This window comes from Dryobates pubescens, chromosome 2 (genome assembly GCF_014839835.1).
Source record: "Dryobates pubescens isolate bDryPub1 chromosome 2, bDryPub1.pri, whole genome shotgun sequence".
NCBI lineage: Eukaryota > Metazoa > Chordata > Aves > Piciformes > Picidae > Dryobates > Dryobates pubescens.
This window is the reverse complement of record NC_071613.1, coordinates 55687492-55704903: the sequence shown is the minus strand read 5'-3', so window position 1 is coordinate 55704903 and position 17412 is coordinate 55687492. Positions and strand designations below refer to the sequence as shown.

The window sequence follows — 17412 nt, the reverse complement described above, 5'->3', positions numbered from 1 at the left end:
CCTAATTAGCAGGATGCTCTAACCTCTTTAATAAGACTTCTGTGGACAGAATGTTCCATATTGGTAATCCATCTGAGAAGAAGCTAAACAGATAGTTCTGCAGTACAGCTAATAGAACAAGCATGGTTGGGTTTTGTGGTCAGAAGGCTGCTCTGGAGTCTAGTACTGGCATGCTGCAAAGCCATGGGATGCTCTGCCTTAAATACCTCCCCACTCACACTGCAAACCCCTCTGTATTGGAGGGTTAAAGATACTGCACACGAGAATCATAGAATCAATAAGGTTGGAAAAGACCTCAGAGATCATCAAGTCCAACCTATCAACTAACCCTTATGACTAACTAAACCATGGCTCCAAGTGCCACATCCAATCCTCTTTTGAACACCTCCAGGGACAGTGACTCCACCACTTCCCTGTGCAGCACATCCCAATGGCCAATTACTCTTTCTGGGAAGAATTTTCTCTTCACCTTGAGCTTAAACCTCCCCTGGCACAGCCTGAGATTGTGTCCTCTTGTTCTGTCACAGGTTGCCTGGCCAATTACTCTTTCTGGGAAGAATTTTCTCTTCACCTTGAGCTTAAACCTCCCCTGGCACAGCCTGAGATTGTGTCCTCTTGTTCTGTCACAGGTTGCCTGGGAGAAGAGACCAGCCCCTGCCTGGCTACAACCTCCCTTCAGGTACTTGCAAGAAGGTCTCCCCTGAGCCTCCTCTTCTCCAGGCTAAGCAACTCCAGCTCCCTTAGCCTCTCCTCACAGGGCTGTGCTCCAGACCCTTCCCCAGCTTTGTTGCCCTTCTCTGGACACCTTCCAGCATCTCAACATCTTTCCTAAACTGAGAAGCCCAGAACTGGACACAGGACTCAAGGTGTGGCCTAACCAATGCTGAGTACAGGGGGAGAATGACCTTCCTGCTCCTGCTGGCCACACTGTTCCTGATGCAGGCCAGGATGCCATTGGCCTTCTTGGCTACCTGGGCACACTGCAGGCTCATGTTCAGCCTACCACCAACCAGTACCCCCAGGTCCCTTTCTGCCTGGCTGCTCTCCAGCCACTCTGACCCCAGCCTGTAGCACTGCCTGGGGTTGTTGTGGCCAATGTGTAGAACCCAGCACTTAGATGTGTTCAATCTCATAAGTGTGAGGTGTCCCTGCCCATGGCAGGGAGGTTGGAACTAGATGATCCTTGAGGTCCTTTCCAACCCTAACAATTCCATGATTCTGTAAGTTACAGATCAAAACTCCCAGACATGTGGTGGGAAGCAAAAAAGCTACAATTACAATTAAATTAAAATAGAAAATAAATTTAAAAAAAAAAAGGAAATAAAAAAAACCACAAATGGAATATAAAATTCAATTAAAACAGAACAACTGAAAAAAATCCAATGGAAAATTTCTAAAGGAGACAAAATATGAAATATTATTTCAATCAAATTTTATTTTCTATTAGGGAGCAAAATTAACTTCAATTAAAATAGAAAATATAATATAATTAAATTAAAATAGAAAAAAGAGAAGGAATCAAAAAGAAGATAAATTTAAATGCAAAGAAAAAGGAAAAATGAATAGGGAAGGGGAAAGGGAGAGGGAGAAAGGAAAATAAGGTGGGGGGAAAAGGGGGGAAAGGGAAAGGAGGGGAAAAGGGGGGAAAAGAGAGGGGGGAAAGGCAGGGGAAAGGGGGCAGAAAGGGGAGGCTCCACAGCTGTCTTCCTCCATTGTGAAGCATTGGCTTCATGCACACAGCTTTTGGACCTTTCTCTTCATCATCCACAGCCTTAGCATGTTCCTAGCAATTAACAGGCGTGATGGTTTGGCTGCCTAAAACTGCCACAGCCCTCTTATCCAATAAACCCCATTCTCATCTTTACTCTGTATCAACCCTGGACTCAAAGACTACCAGTTGAGGGAAATGCAGATTCCCCAGCAACATCTGTGGTCCGAAGCAGATGCTGCAGATGAAGAAAGTCCATGCCTCTGTTTTATTTGGAGTTTGCAGAGCAGCTGCCAAGCTTCATCTCAACAGCTTAAGTACCCTTCATGCTGCTGAGAAATGCAGGAAGCACACACTGAGCTCAGACTCCCTCCCTGCCACCAACTCCTTCACCCCACTCACTCAGACCGACTCCAGCCATGCTCCCAACACGCTGGCCTCATCACCACCAATGGGTCTTCTGAAGGCACGTGAAAACTAACAAACCCGTCACTTACTTTTTTGTTTCCAGTCAGCATCTAAGAATATTTCAGAGCCATGTGCAAAATAGAATGTAAGAACAGTCCCTTGAAAAGTGCCTGCCAGTGACAGGAGGTGCAGAAATACCACAAGTATTGGCTTGCCTGAAGCCCAAGGACCTCAAGCAGTCTCTTAACACTGGAAATCGGTGGTTTAGGTATTTCCATTTTAGATGCTTACTTTTAATGCTGAAAGGCTCCCTTCCTGAAGCTGTTCAAGGCCAGGCTGGATGAGACCTTGAACAACTTGGTCTAGTGGAAGGTGTCCCTGCCCATGGCACTAGGGTTTGGAACTGAATGATCTTTAAGAACCCTTGCAACCCAAACCATTCTGTGACTCTATGTTTACTCCATTCACCACAACACAGCATGGCACATTCAAATCTAGGTGTGGGTTTGGGGGGGGGGTTGTTTGTTTGTTTGTTTTCTGCTATTGCTATGCAAAAATGTCTACAAGGAATTTCCTCTCTTTAGGGCAGAATGAGCATTAATTCAAAGCAAGGCCACTCCCTAGGTTCTTTGCTCTGTGTTAACAAGAAATAAGGGAAGAAAGGTGGGTTTTATCTTACCAAGCTCATTAGACTCCAGTTTCCCAGAGCTTCCTGTGTTCCTGTGTGACCTTCTCTAGGTGATCCTGCCCTGGCAGGGCAGTTGGACTGCACAGCCTTCTGAGGTGCCTTCCAACCCCTAACATTCAGTGGCTTCAAAAGGTTGGACTTGATGATCTCTGAGATCTTTCCCAACGTGGTTGATTCTGTAATTCTGTGAAAGCCACACTGAACCTCATGAGCACCCACAGGAGATGCTAACAGCCCACAGCCACGATGAAAAACAAAATCTTCCTTCAACTTCCAACCTCAGCCACTCAAGACCATGAGAGAAAGAAACCCCCAGTGATCACAGCAGTCATAGTTAATGGAGACAAAGGGAGCAGTTATGGAGCAAGTGGGAGTGAAAGCAGCTGAGTAGGGCACTGAGCTCCCAGGTACAGGCACTTGGGATGAACCAGGGAACTAAAGCAACTACAGGGAACTAGGTCACTGAATTCTTGGTCTCTGCAAACTGGCAACTGAGATGTCCCCAGCTACCTCAACCAAGATTTTCACATTTCAGTGTGTTTGGGTCAGGTTAACACTTGCAACATTAAAAGAGTTAAGATAAATCTTCTCTCAAAACTGTTTTACTAAGACCAGTCTGCAGAAGATCAAATTTCTTTTCACTGTGTATCCATTAACAAAACCCAGCCAAACTCATTAGGAAAGCCAGTTAATTATGACACTGGAATGCAAAACTATACATCCAGCTCATGTGCAGCCCAAGGATCAGAGAAAAATCTGCATTATTTACTAAGGTGGGGAAAGAAAACAATTTTAAAACTCAGATTAAGAAAAAAGCTTTTTTTAAAAGAAGGACAAACCCCAAAAGCATTTGGGGTTGGGGTTGGGGTTTTCTTTATGAGATGCAAACTCAAAACTTTGCTTCTTTCTCTTTGGAACATCAAATTAGTGTTATGGACTAGAATGACAATGAATTGCAGAAAGCTTCACAGAATGGGCTGGAAGGGACCTCCAGAGATCATCCAGTCCGAGCCCCTGCCAGAGCAGGGTCACCCAGGGCAGGGCACACAGAACACATCCAGGTGGGGTTGGAAAGTCTCCAGAGAAGGAGACTCCACAACCTCCCTGGGCAGCCTGCTCCAGTCTATCACTCTCACCATACAGAAATGTCTCCTCATGTTGAGGAACCTCCTGGGTTAAGCTTGTAAACCTTGTTCCTTGCCCTGTCACTGGGCACCACCACAGCGTGGCACCTTCGTCCTGACACCCACCCCTCTGATATCGATAGACACTGATCAGATCCCCTCTCAGCCTTCTCCTCTCCAGACTAAACAGCCCCAGGGCTCTCAGTCTCTCTTCACAGCAGAGATGTTCAAATCCCCCAGTCATCCTCACAGCCTCTGTGGGATTCTCTCCAGTAGATCCTTGTCTCTCTTGAAGTGAGGAGCCCAAAATTGGACCCAGTATTCCAGCTGTAGTCTCATCAGAACAGCGTAGAGGGGAGAGCAGAAGCTCCCTATGAGGTTCTTTCTGATATAGTGCTGTGCATGTTTGTGAAAATAAAAACACAACCCATAAGCACCTCAGAAATAAAATATAGACACAGCAACCAAGGAAAAGCACAGATAAAATAGTCATTAAAAGCCTGAATGGAAAAAACCTGACTCAGAATGCACAATTTCATTACACGTTACTGCCAGTAATGTAAATATCAATTCTCCAGGTGATTCAGAAAATTCATTTGAGAAAGGAAAAGAAGGGTTTGAGAACATAAAGGGAAACACATGCTAGGGTTTGAAACCCCAGATTGTCCTTTTCTTGTCTCCTCACAACATTTCTCTGGAATTTCAGCTAATCCTTTAGGTTTCTGCCACTGCAAATTAGCACTTCCTATGGATCGCCAGCAGTCCCAACCAGCCTCCTTCCCAGGACTTTGACTTGTTGAACTTCATGCAGGTGACACTGGCCCATTTCTCAAGCCTGTCAAAGTGCAAGGTCTTGCATCTGGTTTGGGCCAATACCACGCACAAATCCAGGCTGGGTGCACAGTGGGCTGACAGCAGCTCTGAAGAAAGATTCTTGGGAGTATTGGTTAATGAGAAGCTCCCCAGGAGCCAGCAGTGCTCTCATGCAGCCCAGCAGGCAGCTGTGTGCCAGGATGCAGCCAGAGGAATGTGGGCAGCAGGGCAAGAGAGGGGATTCTGCCCCTTGGCTCTGCTCTGCTGAGACCTCACCTTCAATCCTGCCTCCAGTTCTGGTGTCCCCACCATAAAAAGGACACAGAGCTGTTGAAGTGAGGCCAGAGGAGGCCACGAAGATGATCCAAGGGCTGAAGCACCTCTGCTGTGAGCACAGGCTGAGGGAGCTGGGGCTGTGCAGCCTGAAGAAGAGAAGACTCAGGGAGGATCTTAGAGCTGCCTTCCAATAGCTGAAGGGATCCTGCAGGAAGGCTGCAGAGGGACTTCTCCTGAGGGTGTCTAGAGACAGGACAAGGGGGAATGGTTTGAAGCTGAGGCAGAGCAGGGTTAGACTGGAGCTGTGGAAGAAGTTCTTCAGTAGGAGGGTGCTGAGACTCTGGAATAGACTGTCCAGGAAGGTTGTGGCTGCCTCCTGCCTGGGAGTGTTGCAGACCAGGTTGGATAAGGCCTTGAGCAGCTGAGTCGAGAGGTGTCCCTACCTGTGGCAGGGGGGTCTGCAATGGATGATCCTCTGAGTTCCCTTCCAACCTAAGCCATTCTGTGATTCTATGACATTTGAGATCCTATATATACTTCCACTGACTTCAAAGGAAGGAGACCGCATTTAAATTCACCTAACCCCTTTTTAACTATCCACATTGTGAAGTTGATTAATAACAGCATTCTTTTTTTTGTTAAGCAGCATGTTGGCCAAATGAAACCACTGCAGTTTTGGGGAGGGAAGAGAGCATGTGGGGGCTTCCACACAAAAACCTAAAGAAAACCTGTCACTTTTCCAATGAATAGCTACCATCTGCCAGCATTTTATCTGAGGCAAAGTTGATTAATGCAAAGGGAATGTTTAAGATCACATTGCTGCCTGCCTGAATACATTTCAGGTAGTTCACTTGGGGAATTACTGGTCCTGTTTCTGAAAAGAGGGATTATTATTGTTGTTGTTGCTGTTACTGGATTTCTCCCCCTCAAGTTTTTAAGCAGCCAGACCTAAGACTAAAAACCTTAGCTCTTAACTGGCTGCACTGTACAAGGGCTGTGAGCAGCAGAACGCTGCTGCTGGCCTCTCAGCAGCGAGGTCATTAATCTGCCCCACAAAGGAGGTCCCACCTCCTGCGCCAGCTCCAGGAAAACTTTCAGGCAGCCTCTCTCCATCATACTGAGAAGTGGATCTTAGCAGCCTAATTGTGAGCAGAGAAACCACAGCAGTGCTGCTGTCCTCAATAGGAAATGATTTTGCCCTTAGACCTTAGTTAATTTTTTTACTGAATTACTTAATTATTATTTTTTTTACTGGATTGATATTTTTTTTTCCTTTTACCTTGATTTACAGGGGGGAAAACAAAACCAAAACAATAACCTTTATCTACAGAAAAAAACAAAGCTTCACAGTAAAAATCCTCTTTGTTTACAGTAAAATAACCCTTTACTTACAGAGAAAAAATAACTGTATTTACAGGAAAAAAACACACCTTTATTTCAACTAAAAAACTTTATTTACACTAAAAATACATTTGCACTAAAAATAGCTTTATTTACACAAAAAAAATGTATTTTTTATTACTCTAAAAATACCTTTATTTAGAATAAAAAAATACAACTAAATTTAAACTAAGAAATACCTAACTTACACTTAAAAAATACCTACATTTACACTAAAAAATACCTTTACTTACACTAAAAAAACCCTTTAAACTAAAAAATACCTTTACTTACACCAAAAAACCCTTTACACTAAAAACCCATTTATTTACACTAAAAAAAAATCTTTATTTACACTAAAAAATACCTTTACTTACACTATAAAACACTTTTATTTACACTTGTAAATACCTTTCCTTGCTCTATCAAAATACCTTTAATTACACTAAAAAACCCTTTATCTACACTAAAAAAAGATCTTTATTTACACTAAAAACTACCTGTGTTTACTCTAAAAATACCTTTATTTACACTAAACCCCACCTTTATTTACACCAAAAAAAACCCCTTTACATTAAACCCCCCCATACAGTAAAAAGAACAACCAACCCCCCCAAAAAGGTTAACTCTAAAATGCAAACCTTTTTGTTTTGTTAAGCTTATCAAAGCATTTCTTGCCATCAGCACTCTGCTGAAGCCCCTGCTTCAGATACATTTGGTTAGGTTCTCTCCTTTCGAAGTTTACTTGGAAAGGTAACATTTGCAAGAAGAAGTTTTCAGAGCAGGTTTTGGGGGGGATTAACCCAAACCACACAAGCCTGTTTTACGCCCAAGTGCCCAAGCTGGGTACTCCCAGCATCAGATGGCCTCCAACTCTTCCCTCACCAAAAAAGAATTTCACAGCCACTCTTCAGCCCGGGACATCCTCTGTTACCCGGAGCTACAGCAGTGGAGGGCATCATCTGTGCTAAGTGGTGGAGCTTCATGCTGCTCCATATGGACTTAGATTCTCTTTGCTTACACTTTAAGCTGGCTGGACAGCAGCCAGCTCTGGTCAGAAGTCACAAAGTTGTTTTAGCTCAGTACATGGCGCCTGTGTCTCGTATCTCGGTGGGGTGGATTGGTTTAGGCTCAACGTGGTGCTAGGACGGCCATCTGGCCCCCAGTGCGAAGTTAGCTCCCAACCAGCTAGTTCAAAGCGTGGGCAGGACGAACGTGGATGAGTTTGCACAAGCACGTGTGAGCTAACCTTGATGAACTCAACCCATTTGTTTGAGAGAAAAAAAAATGCAAGTAAGTTTAGCACTAATGAAATTAAAGAGGCAATGACCCTTTACTCAGCTGCAGAGCGGGAAAGAGGAGCATGGGGCGAAGCGACGTCTCCTCTTCTCTCCTCTCTGTGTGCTTTGCCTCACTAAATGAAGGAAATTTGTTATTCCTGGTTTGGACATCTCTACAGCAAGGTAAGAACATCATGATTTGTATCCATCACTTTCTATCTAGCTACAGCAGTTAGTAAGTTCCACCCACACAGTATTTTTCATCAAAGATGAGACCTGAGAACAAGGAAATATGGGTAGAAGCTAGAATGCAGGAGATTCCACCTCAGCATGAGGAGACACTTCTGTATGGTGAGGCTGACAGAGCCCTGGAGCAGGCTGCCCAGAGAGGTTGTGGAGTCTCCTCTGGAGACTTTCCAAACCCTCCTGGGTGTGCTCCTGTGTGTCCTGCCCTGGGTGACCCTGCTCTGGCAGGGGAAATGGAGTCAAGGATTTCTGGAGGTCCCTTCCAACCCCTAACATTCTGTGACCCCTGCCTTTAAGCTGTTAGCCATAGCCGCCTTATTTCTTCACACCTTTAGATCACCTCATCAAAGGACAACTCACCACCCTGTTGTTTATGAGAACATTGCACTGCATCTGGCACAAAACTGCAGTTAAAACACACATCCACACACACTCCTTAACGTTAAGTGGAGCAACAAAGACGTGGTGGGAAACTTAAAAGAGCTCTGGGCAGAAAATTATTCAGCAGTTCCAAGGTGGTGAACAGGAAAACCAAAATACACACTCTTAGTAGTCAATACCATGAATGGGATGCAAGTTTTATTCACCCAGTACAGGCTGGGGGATGATGAGATTGAGAGCAGCCCTGCAGAGAAGGACTTGGGGGTGCTGGTGGGTGAGAAGCTGGACATGAGCCAGCAATGGGCAATGGCAGCCTGGGCTGCATCAAAAGCAGCATGGCTAGAGATGGAGAGAGGAGATTCTGTCACTCTGCTCAGCTCTGGTGGTACCTCACCTGCAGTTCTGTGTCCAGCTCTGGAGCCCTCAACACAGGAAGGACCTGAACCTGATGGAGGGGGTGCAGAGAAGGACTATGAAGAAGCCCTTGGATCATCTTTGTGGCTTTCTCTGGACTCACTCCAACAGCTCTTCTTATGCTGGGGACACCAGAACTGGACACAGTATTCAAAGTGGGGTCTCACAAGAGCAGAAGTGAAAGCTTAAAATCTGAAAGAATCCTAAGTCTAGCAGTTTTAACAGATCATTAAAGCAACAGAAGCCACCACACCTACCTTATATGCACTTGGAATACACCACTATACACTGCTGAGCACCACACTCCCCTGCTTTGGGGTTCTGCAGTGCTCTATTAATTGCAAGCAATCATTTATTTTCTCTTTTGCAAAATGTAAGAAAAAAAAAAAAGCAGAGAGTTTGTCTTGAAAATACAGATGTCAAGTATCAGGGGGTATATAAATGCTAACATTTACCCTAGGGGTATTTCAGGGCTAGAGTCTGTTACAAATAAAATCTTTATTCATATGAACAGCCACCTGGGGGGCAATACTGAATGGTACACAGAATATTTATAGAGAGATATTTAAAATAATCTAGCAGTGCCAGTAAAACAAACTGGAAGCTGCTCTGCATTTTGTCTCTCCATCCTGCAGGTCGAACTCTTCTTTGGGGGGGATGAAATTACCTTCTGTGAAGGATGGGCCCTAAAACAGAAAATGCTCTTGTCCGGTGGGTCACATAAAAAATGACTCACCAGACACACAAACCCAGCATTAACTATCAATATTTACATTATTTTGACACTTAAAAGATTGTTCATGGTGATAAAAGGCAAAACCAGAGAGGGGGTGGGGGGGAGTAAATAAAAACAACTCCTTTTTTTTAGTTATTCATTTTTGCAAGAGAATTTTCAATTTTGTGAAATTTCCTTGAATTAAGAAGGAAAAAGGTTTCCAAAAGCCTTTTTCCCTTTTTTTAGGTACTTGCTAGAATTACTGAATGGTTGCAATGTGCTGTGGAATACAAGAGACAAAATCAAACACCTTACAGGCAGGGCTGGAACATCTCTGCTGTGAGGACAGGCTGAGGGAGCTGGGGCTGCTCAGCCTGGAGAAAAGACTCCAGGGAGACCTCAGAGCTGCCTTCCAATAGCTGAAGGGATCCTACAGGAAGGCTGCAGAGGGACTTTTCATAAAGGTGGCTAGAGACAGGACAAGGGGGAATGGTTTGAAACTGAGAAAGAAGAGGGCTAGACTGGATCTTAAGAAGTACTTCACTTCACTATGAGGCTGATGAGACTCTGGAATAGGCTGCCCAGGGAGGCTGTGGATGCCTCCTCTGTGGGGGTGTTTCAGGCCAGGCTGGACGAGGCCTTGAGCAGCTGAGTCTAGTTGAGAGGTGTCCCTGCCTGTGGTGGGGAGGTTGGAGGAGATGATCTCTGAGGTCCTTTCCAACCTAAGCCATTCTGTGACTCCATGGTTTATCAAGGAGTTCAAGCTGTATGAAGCAAGTGGGGAGACAAAGCAAGCAGAAAATACAGCAGCTCTGCAGACTGCCAGCAGCCTGAGGAAATCAAGTCTCTGTTCTGGACTGTCCTAATTCGTGGAATGAAGGTGACAATATCCCACCAACTACTAACAAAACTCTGTAATTGCTGTACAACATGTCTACAGAAAGCAGACAACAATTCTGCCTGTTGTCAGCCCCTTTCAAATGCTGTGATTTGGAAATCACCACCATGAGGATGAAACTCCTTCCAACTCCAAGTTAGGCAATGTTCAGACAGACACCTTCTCTCCATGGAGGGAAATACCATGAGAGTCTCTGCAATTAGAAAAGCTCTTAAAAACACTCAGTACTCTGGCTGCTCTACATCAATATTTCAGAGCATTTCAAGTGTAGAAGCCAACTAAGCCACCTTTAGAAACTTTCCCTATGGCCTTCCAAGTTGGAAGGACACACCACATGCCTGATCTTCCTCATTCATCACAGCTTCTTGTCCTCCTTTAATGAGGTGAATGAAGGCATGAACTGGTTCAACAACTGCACAATGAAGCCACAAAACCAGAAAGGCAACAGGTTTCTAGAGAAATGCAGCACAGCCTTTGTGCTGATGAACCTGCAGTGTTGCAGATAACATATTAAGTGGTCAATACCTCCCACAACAGCTGCATCTGTTCCCCTTGAAGACTGAGGACATCTCAGCTGCATAAGGTCTCTTCTCCAGGCTGAACACCCTCAGCTCCCTCAGCCTGTCCTCATAGCAGAGCTGCTCCAGGCCTTGGATCATCTTTGTGGCCTCCACTGGGCTCACTCCAGCAGATCTGTGTGGTTCTTACGATGGGGATACCAGCACTGGAGGCAGTTATTTGAGGTGCAGAATACCCTCTCTTGCCCTGTTGGCCACACTCAGCTGCCAGCACACAGCCGGCCCTGCTGGGCTGCATGAGGGCACTGCTGGCTCCTGGGGAGCTTCTCATCAACCAGCACCCCCAAGACTCTTTCCTTCAGAGCTGCCCTCAACCCATTCTGCACCCAGCCTGGATTTGCGACCTTTCTCCATTGTTAGAGGAACAAACAGAAACAGGGATTCAGGAAATGCCACAGTTATGAAAATTACTTGTGAAAGAAAGTCTTCAGTCTCCAAATCCTGTCAATATTATAAATAATGCAAATTTGGTATTTCCCATGACCTCCAGGAGGAGGTTGAAATATTTCAATGTGGAGTTCACAACACACACTCCTGTTGGATTGCAGTGAGCCTTCTCCCTCAAACTGCTGCCTGTGAAGCAGATCTTTAGTGGTTACTAGCAAGCTAGAAGAATCAATGTTCATTTTAATCAATGCTTTTTTCCTAACAGGAGAGAGCAGCCAGCCTCATTAGGTTGTCATCTCAAGCACTCAGACTTTCAGTTTAATAAAATACTTGAAATGTTGCACTACAAAACAAACACTTAAAATGTGCAAGCAAAGTAAAAGGTACTTAAATCAGTTCTCCCCTCACCAGCCACACTCCTCCTGTGTGGCCTGCCCCAGGTGATCCTGCTTTGGCAAGGGGGCTTGGAAGGACAGGAGGAGCTGAAGGAGCTGGGGTTGTTCAGCCTAGAGAGAGAAGACTCAGGGGCAACCTTATCCCACCCCCACCTGAAGGGAAGTTGTAGTAGGTGGGGGTTAGGCTCTTCCCCCGGCAGCAGTGACAAGATGAGAGGCCATGACCTGAAGATGTGCCAGGGGAGGTTTAGGTTGGATGCTAGAAAACACTTCCTTGTGGAAAGGGGAATTAGACACTGGAAATGACTTCCCAGGGAGGTGGATCACTGTCCCTGGAGGTATTTAAGGCAAGATTGGATGTGGCACTTAGTGACATGGTCTGGTCAATATGGAGGTGTTAGGCCATAGGCTGGACCTGATGATCTCAGGTCTATTCCAGCCTCAATCATACTGCGCTCTCTGGAGGTCCCTTCCAGCCCCTAACATTCTGTGATTCTGTGATCAGCCCTGGCTCCTAAAATGCTGTCCTGCAGGTACATTCTCTGTTTTAAACATCACATCTTTGTCAACTTAGACTACTTGATTCTGTCTGATCAAACCCTAAGAGCAACAGCAACAAACAAGCTTTCCTCCCTTTAAGATGCTCTATTGGCTAGATGAGATGTATTTGCTGTCAGCAAAGGTTATATTTGCACATAAGTCTATGACAGATTGCAAGTTTATTAACTTCAAGGGAGTTTTCAAGCTGCTGGGTTGAGGATTTTTTTTGTTGGGTTGTTAGGGTTTTTTTGTGGAGTTTTGGGTTGTGGGTTTTTTTTCATGTCAGCATTCCCTCCCCCCCTCCTCCAAGATGTGGGTTACTTGACAAATTGGAGTTAAGTTATCTTAGGTCAGTGTAACTGTAAGTTAAACTAATGAAGTGTATGTCTATGAGTGATGTCTGATTAGTTTAATACAGTTAGTGCTGGACAGCTTGGGCTGCTGACCTTGAAGGAACACAGATAACATTGCCATGCGTTGGAGGATGTGGTTGTGATACAAGACAAATTTACATAACAGTTTGTCATCTACACTCCTCCAAAACAAAATTGTTGCAAAAGGAAAGCAATAGGAAACCAAAGCTGAATGCCTCACAGTAGACACACCAGGGAAAATTAATTATAACATTTGGCTTGGGATGGTAGCTTATTTTAAATGCAAGCCAGAAGCAGGCACAGAAAAGGTGTACATTTATATAGCATGCTTTCCAAAAAAGGATTAGACATTGTTTTGGGTAACACTGTTCCAATACAGCCTTCTGTAGCACAAGATCTACTCTTGCTGAATCACAGTCCTTCCCCAGCTGACTACATCTACTTGCTCTGGTAACGAACACCAGACTTGGTTCTGAGCTGTACCCACAGAGCACATCATTTAGGTGTGTTCAGTGTCCTGCTGAGGTTCATCCTGTAGCTGAAAAGCAGCTAAAACATCCCCTTGCACTAACAGTCGCTCTCCAGGAAGGTACAAAATCAGCTGAGTGCTCATTTTCTACCCATGCCACGTTGCTGAGCTGCATGCCCTGAGCAGAGCAGGCACCTCACATCACTGCTCAAGATAATCATCTTACCACATCTCAACTGATCAGGTAGGCCAGGCAACATCACTGGGTTTAAAGACAGCTTGGTTCTGGAGTGACTGATTCTCACTGCATGATAGCTATCTGTTGACCTAAACAGTCTGCTTTTATCAGTCCAGGTTCTAGCTGATAGAAGTTTGCCACTTACATAAATGCATAATTGACATCCACAGTTGCTGGCACATGACAGAACTGGACCATTATTAAGATAAAGCTTCTTCCTTAATCCTCAGGTCAGTCTGAGCAGCACTCTCTGATAAATCAGACTTGCTAATAGATACAGCAGAGGGTAAGTGAGGAAGCTTGCAGTGTTCACATCTGTGCCATCTCTCAACCTAATCTGTGAGGCACAGTTTAAACCTTTCAGTATTACTCAATTCATTTGATAATCTCAGAACAAGAGGTACATCTGCATTTACACACAAACAGGAATCCATATGCTTGCGCTCTTAGAGACTCAAGGACTAGCTGTGCAAGACAGACTAGGCTAGGAAACCCTAAAACACAGTAATCATTTCCCAGTTATACCCCAAGAAGTTTAAGAAAGAATGAAAACTTGCCCTGTCCATTGCAGTCTCCATTCGCTCGCAAATACACCCTTGGCATGCACATAACCAAAAATAACAGCTCCAGACACCTTCTTGGAGGCCTCTCTGTAATGTGAGCTGAGAAATCCCTCACTTCCCAGGTTACCTGTAATTGGTGCTTGCTGGCACTGTTTGCATGAAATAAAGAGCAGCAGTCCGTGCTTTCCAATGCCACTTCTTGGCAGGCAGCGTGCAGAGGACACAGTCATCTCGTAGCTCTTCTTGGAGAAGATCCATCAGCTGTTTGTGGGAGCCACCATAAAAGGCTTCAATGAGAAGCACACTCATTTTTTTTTTTCCCCAAGCACTTCAGAACTGAATAGATTCTGAAAATGAGGACAGAGAAATATTTCACTTTAGAAATAAATTTATTTATTTAAATAAAATCATATTGGGCAAAAGCAGAAACATACTGCAAGGCCTCCAGAGCCTTCATTTCTGATGTGGAATTCATTCTTCCTGTTATACAGAATCATAGAATTGCCAGGATGGGAAGGCACCTCAAGAATTATGCAGTTCCAACCCCCCTGTCATGGGCAGGGACACCTCACACTACAGCAGGTTGCTCACAGCCACATCCAGCCTGGCTGCAAAAACCTCCAGGGATGAGGCTGCCACCACCTCCCTGGGCAACCTGTGCCAGTGTCCCACTACCCTTATGGGGAACAACTTCTTCCAATCTCAATCTACCCATTTCTAGTTTTCTCTCCACTCCCCCTGCTCCTATCACTCCCTGACAGCCTAAAAAGTCCCTCCCCAGCTTTCTTGTAGCCCCCTTCAGATACTAGAAGACCACAATTAGTTATCCTCAGAGCCTTCTCTTCCCAGACTGACCAGCCCCAACTCCTTCAGTCTGTCCTCATAGGAGAGGTGCTCCAGCCCTCTGATCATAGAATCATGGAATCAACAAGGTTCCTTGAGGCCCTTCTCTGGACAGAAAAGGCTACTTAGCTACTATGATGGCAAAAATTATCACACCTATTAATTTCAACCATTATAAGATACCATTTGTAGTTGTTAATCAAAATGTGCAGAACTTAAAAAAACCCAACAGATATTACAAGCTGGTTTACTTCCTATGCTCTTATTCTCCTGTAGGTTAGGAAGTGATCTATTTATTTTTCCATAGGTTTTCCCCTTTTTCCTGGTGATAAACTAAGGGAAAAGCCAAACACATTCAAACCCCAAAAGCTGCTAACAACAGTAATTTGGGTGACTTAAAGCCAGAGAGGAGCTTGGGGAGATGCAGTCTAAGGATCCCCTCAGGACTCTCTCCTGAATGCCTAGGAGATCACCACCCTTCAACACACTTGGAGCCTGCAAGTGATTTAAACCATGTTCTATCTGTACTCCAAAATATCTGGAAGAGCACAGCAGGCTTGAGGTAGCTCTCAGATGAGAAGCCCCAAGCTGCTCACAAACAGGATGCAAAACACACTGCCCAGAGTGAAGGGAAAGAGGAAAACCCTTAGACTAGTGCTCATCTCGTTTGTGAGTCATGGACCTGGGGTACTGAAAAGCTGCTTTTCAGATGCTTTGAGCACAACAGTCACATGCAAAAGCTGAAAACAAAATGAAAACAAAACCCTGACAGGTATCCACCATCCATGACTGCCCCTCTGATGGCTTCTTTCTCAACATATCCTAAAAGTGGAGAATCTTCCATTAGATTTATTTGCTCAGGCTTCATGTTTGATGCTGTCTATTGCACATCCATTTCCTGACCTGCAATTTCTAGTGGTTTCAGACTCTAATCCTTATCTTCTCAAAGCCAATGCTGACAAGAAGTGAGAATTCAACACAGAACTACACATTCTCCACAAAATCTCAACCACCATCTCAACCTTAAAATCTAGTTAAAGAGAAAAAATTAGGTATTCTGTAATCAGAGGGTAAAAAGCAAGCAAAACCAGAAGCAACTTACAAGGGCACTGTAGCAACCAAAAGATCAACTAGCCAGCAACAGAAATTCAAACACTGAATAAATTTCATTGGGAGACTGAAATGTAAGAAACCCCAAGGGAGTTTTGATTCATCAGCCTCTCTGCCCTCCTCTCGTGAGACTGCAGCACTGCAGCATCCAGGTCAGGTGCCCCCAGCATAAGAGGAACATGGAGCTGCTGGAGCAGGTCCAGAGGAGGACACAAAGATGACCTGGAGAACCTTCCCTATGGAGACAGGCTGGGAGAGTTGGTGCTGTTTAGCCTAGAGAAGAAAGGCTCTAAGGAGACCTTAGAGTGGCCTTCCAGGGCTTGTAGTGGTAGGATGAGAGGGAATGGAGGGAATGGTTGAGGAGGGCAGATTTAGACTGAAGATCAGGAAGAAATTCTTTAGAGTGAGGGTGGTGAGATACTGGAACAGGTTGCCTAGGGAGATTGTGGATGCCTCCTCCCTGGAGGTGTCCAAGGCCAGGCTGGATGAGGCCTTGAGCAACCTGGGCTGGTGTGAGGTGTACTTGCCCATGGCAGGAGAGTTAGAACCGGATCATCTCGAAGGCCTCTTCCAACCCAAACCATTCTATGAATGGTGCAAGCTGAAATGGCAATATAGATCTCTGACTTCCTTGCCATAAGCCAGCCTGGATCCAGGTTATAATCTGCTCTATTATTCCCATCCTCCTTCAAATAAATTACTTTCTTTTGGACAAATGTTTCTTTCCTTCTGGAAGCAAAGGTTTCCCTCCATGTTGGAATCACAGAAACATTCAGGTTAAAAAAGACCTTCAGGATTACCAAATCCAACCCAGAACCCTACCCTACAAGGTTCACCCCTAAACCATAGCCCCAAGCACCATATCCAAACCACCTTTAAAGGCATCCAGGGATGGTGACTCTACCACCTCCCTGGACAGCATATTCCAATGCCTGACCACTCTTGCCCTGAAAAACCTTTTCCTAATGTCCAGTATAGACCTACCCAGACACAACTTGAGGCCCTTCCCCTCTGTAAGAAGAGACCAGCAGCAGCCTCTCCAAAATGTCCTTTCAGGTAGCTGTAGGGAGCAGTGAGGTCTCCCCTCAGCCTCCTCTTTTCCAAACTGAACAGCCCCAAAGAGAGCTTGCTTCTTTTCAGGTAGCAAAGCAGACTCTAATCTCTTTCCCACTGACCTGATTTCAAACAATCCCACTTCTGAGATCCCTGACATTGTCTGAATTTACAATGATGTAACTGAAATCAAACTCTTTCCCCTGAAGCCCTTTCGGAGGCTTCAGGGTAACAACTGCTACAAAGACACAAGCTGTGGCTTAGAACCTGCACTATTCACCTAGTGAGCCATTTGTAATTAATCATGCCACCCTTGGCATCAAGTGGTGCTGAAAACCCAACTGGAAGGGAAATGTTTTGCAAATTCAAGCTCTAAAAAGAAGGTACATGAAAAGTTGGGAAGTGCCACTGAGTCACCTACAAATCATTAACAGCATCAGTAATAAAGTGATTAGCTCATGAAGTATCTGATCAAATTGCACTTCATCAGTCTAGTTCTGAAACTGGGTTTATCACCAGGTTTAGCTGAAT

At 44.9% G+C, this 17412-nt stretch overlaps 1 protein-coding gene across 5 annotated transcripts in view; it reads right to left on the bottom strand.

The window, feature by feature from the left end:
* The window catches only part of GTDC1 (glycosyltransferase like domain containing 1), a 254239-nt gene that overhangs the window by 173482 nt on the left and 63345 nt on the right, over window positions 1-17412 (bottom strand). For all 5 annotated transcript variants that reach the window (XR_008463067.1, XM_054177813.1, XM_054177806.1 and 2 more), the window contains exon 2: window positions 14003-14222. Coding sequence is in view for 4 of the 5 variants with exons in the window: in XM_054177813.1 (XP_054033788.1) it covers window positions 14003-14184 (182 nt within the window). In the remaining variant the exon portion in view is untranslated. The remainder of the gene's footprint in view (window positions 1-14002; window positions 14223-17412) is intronic.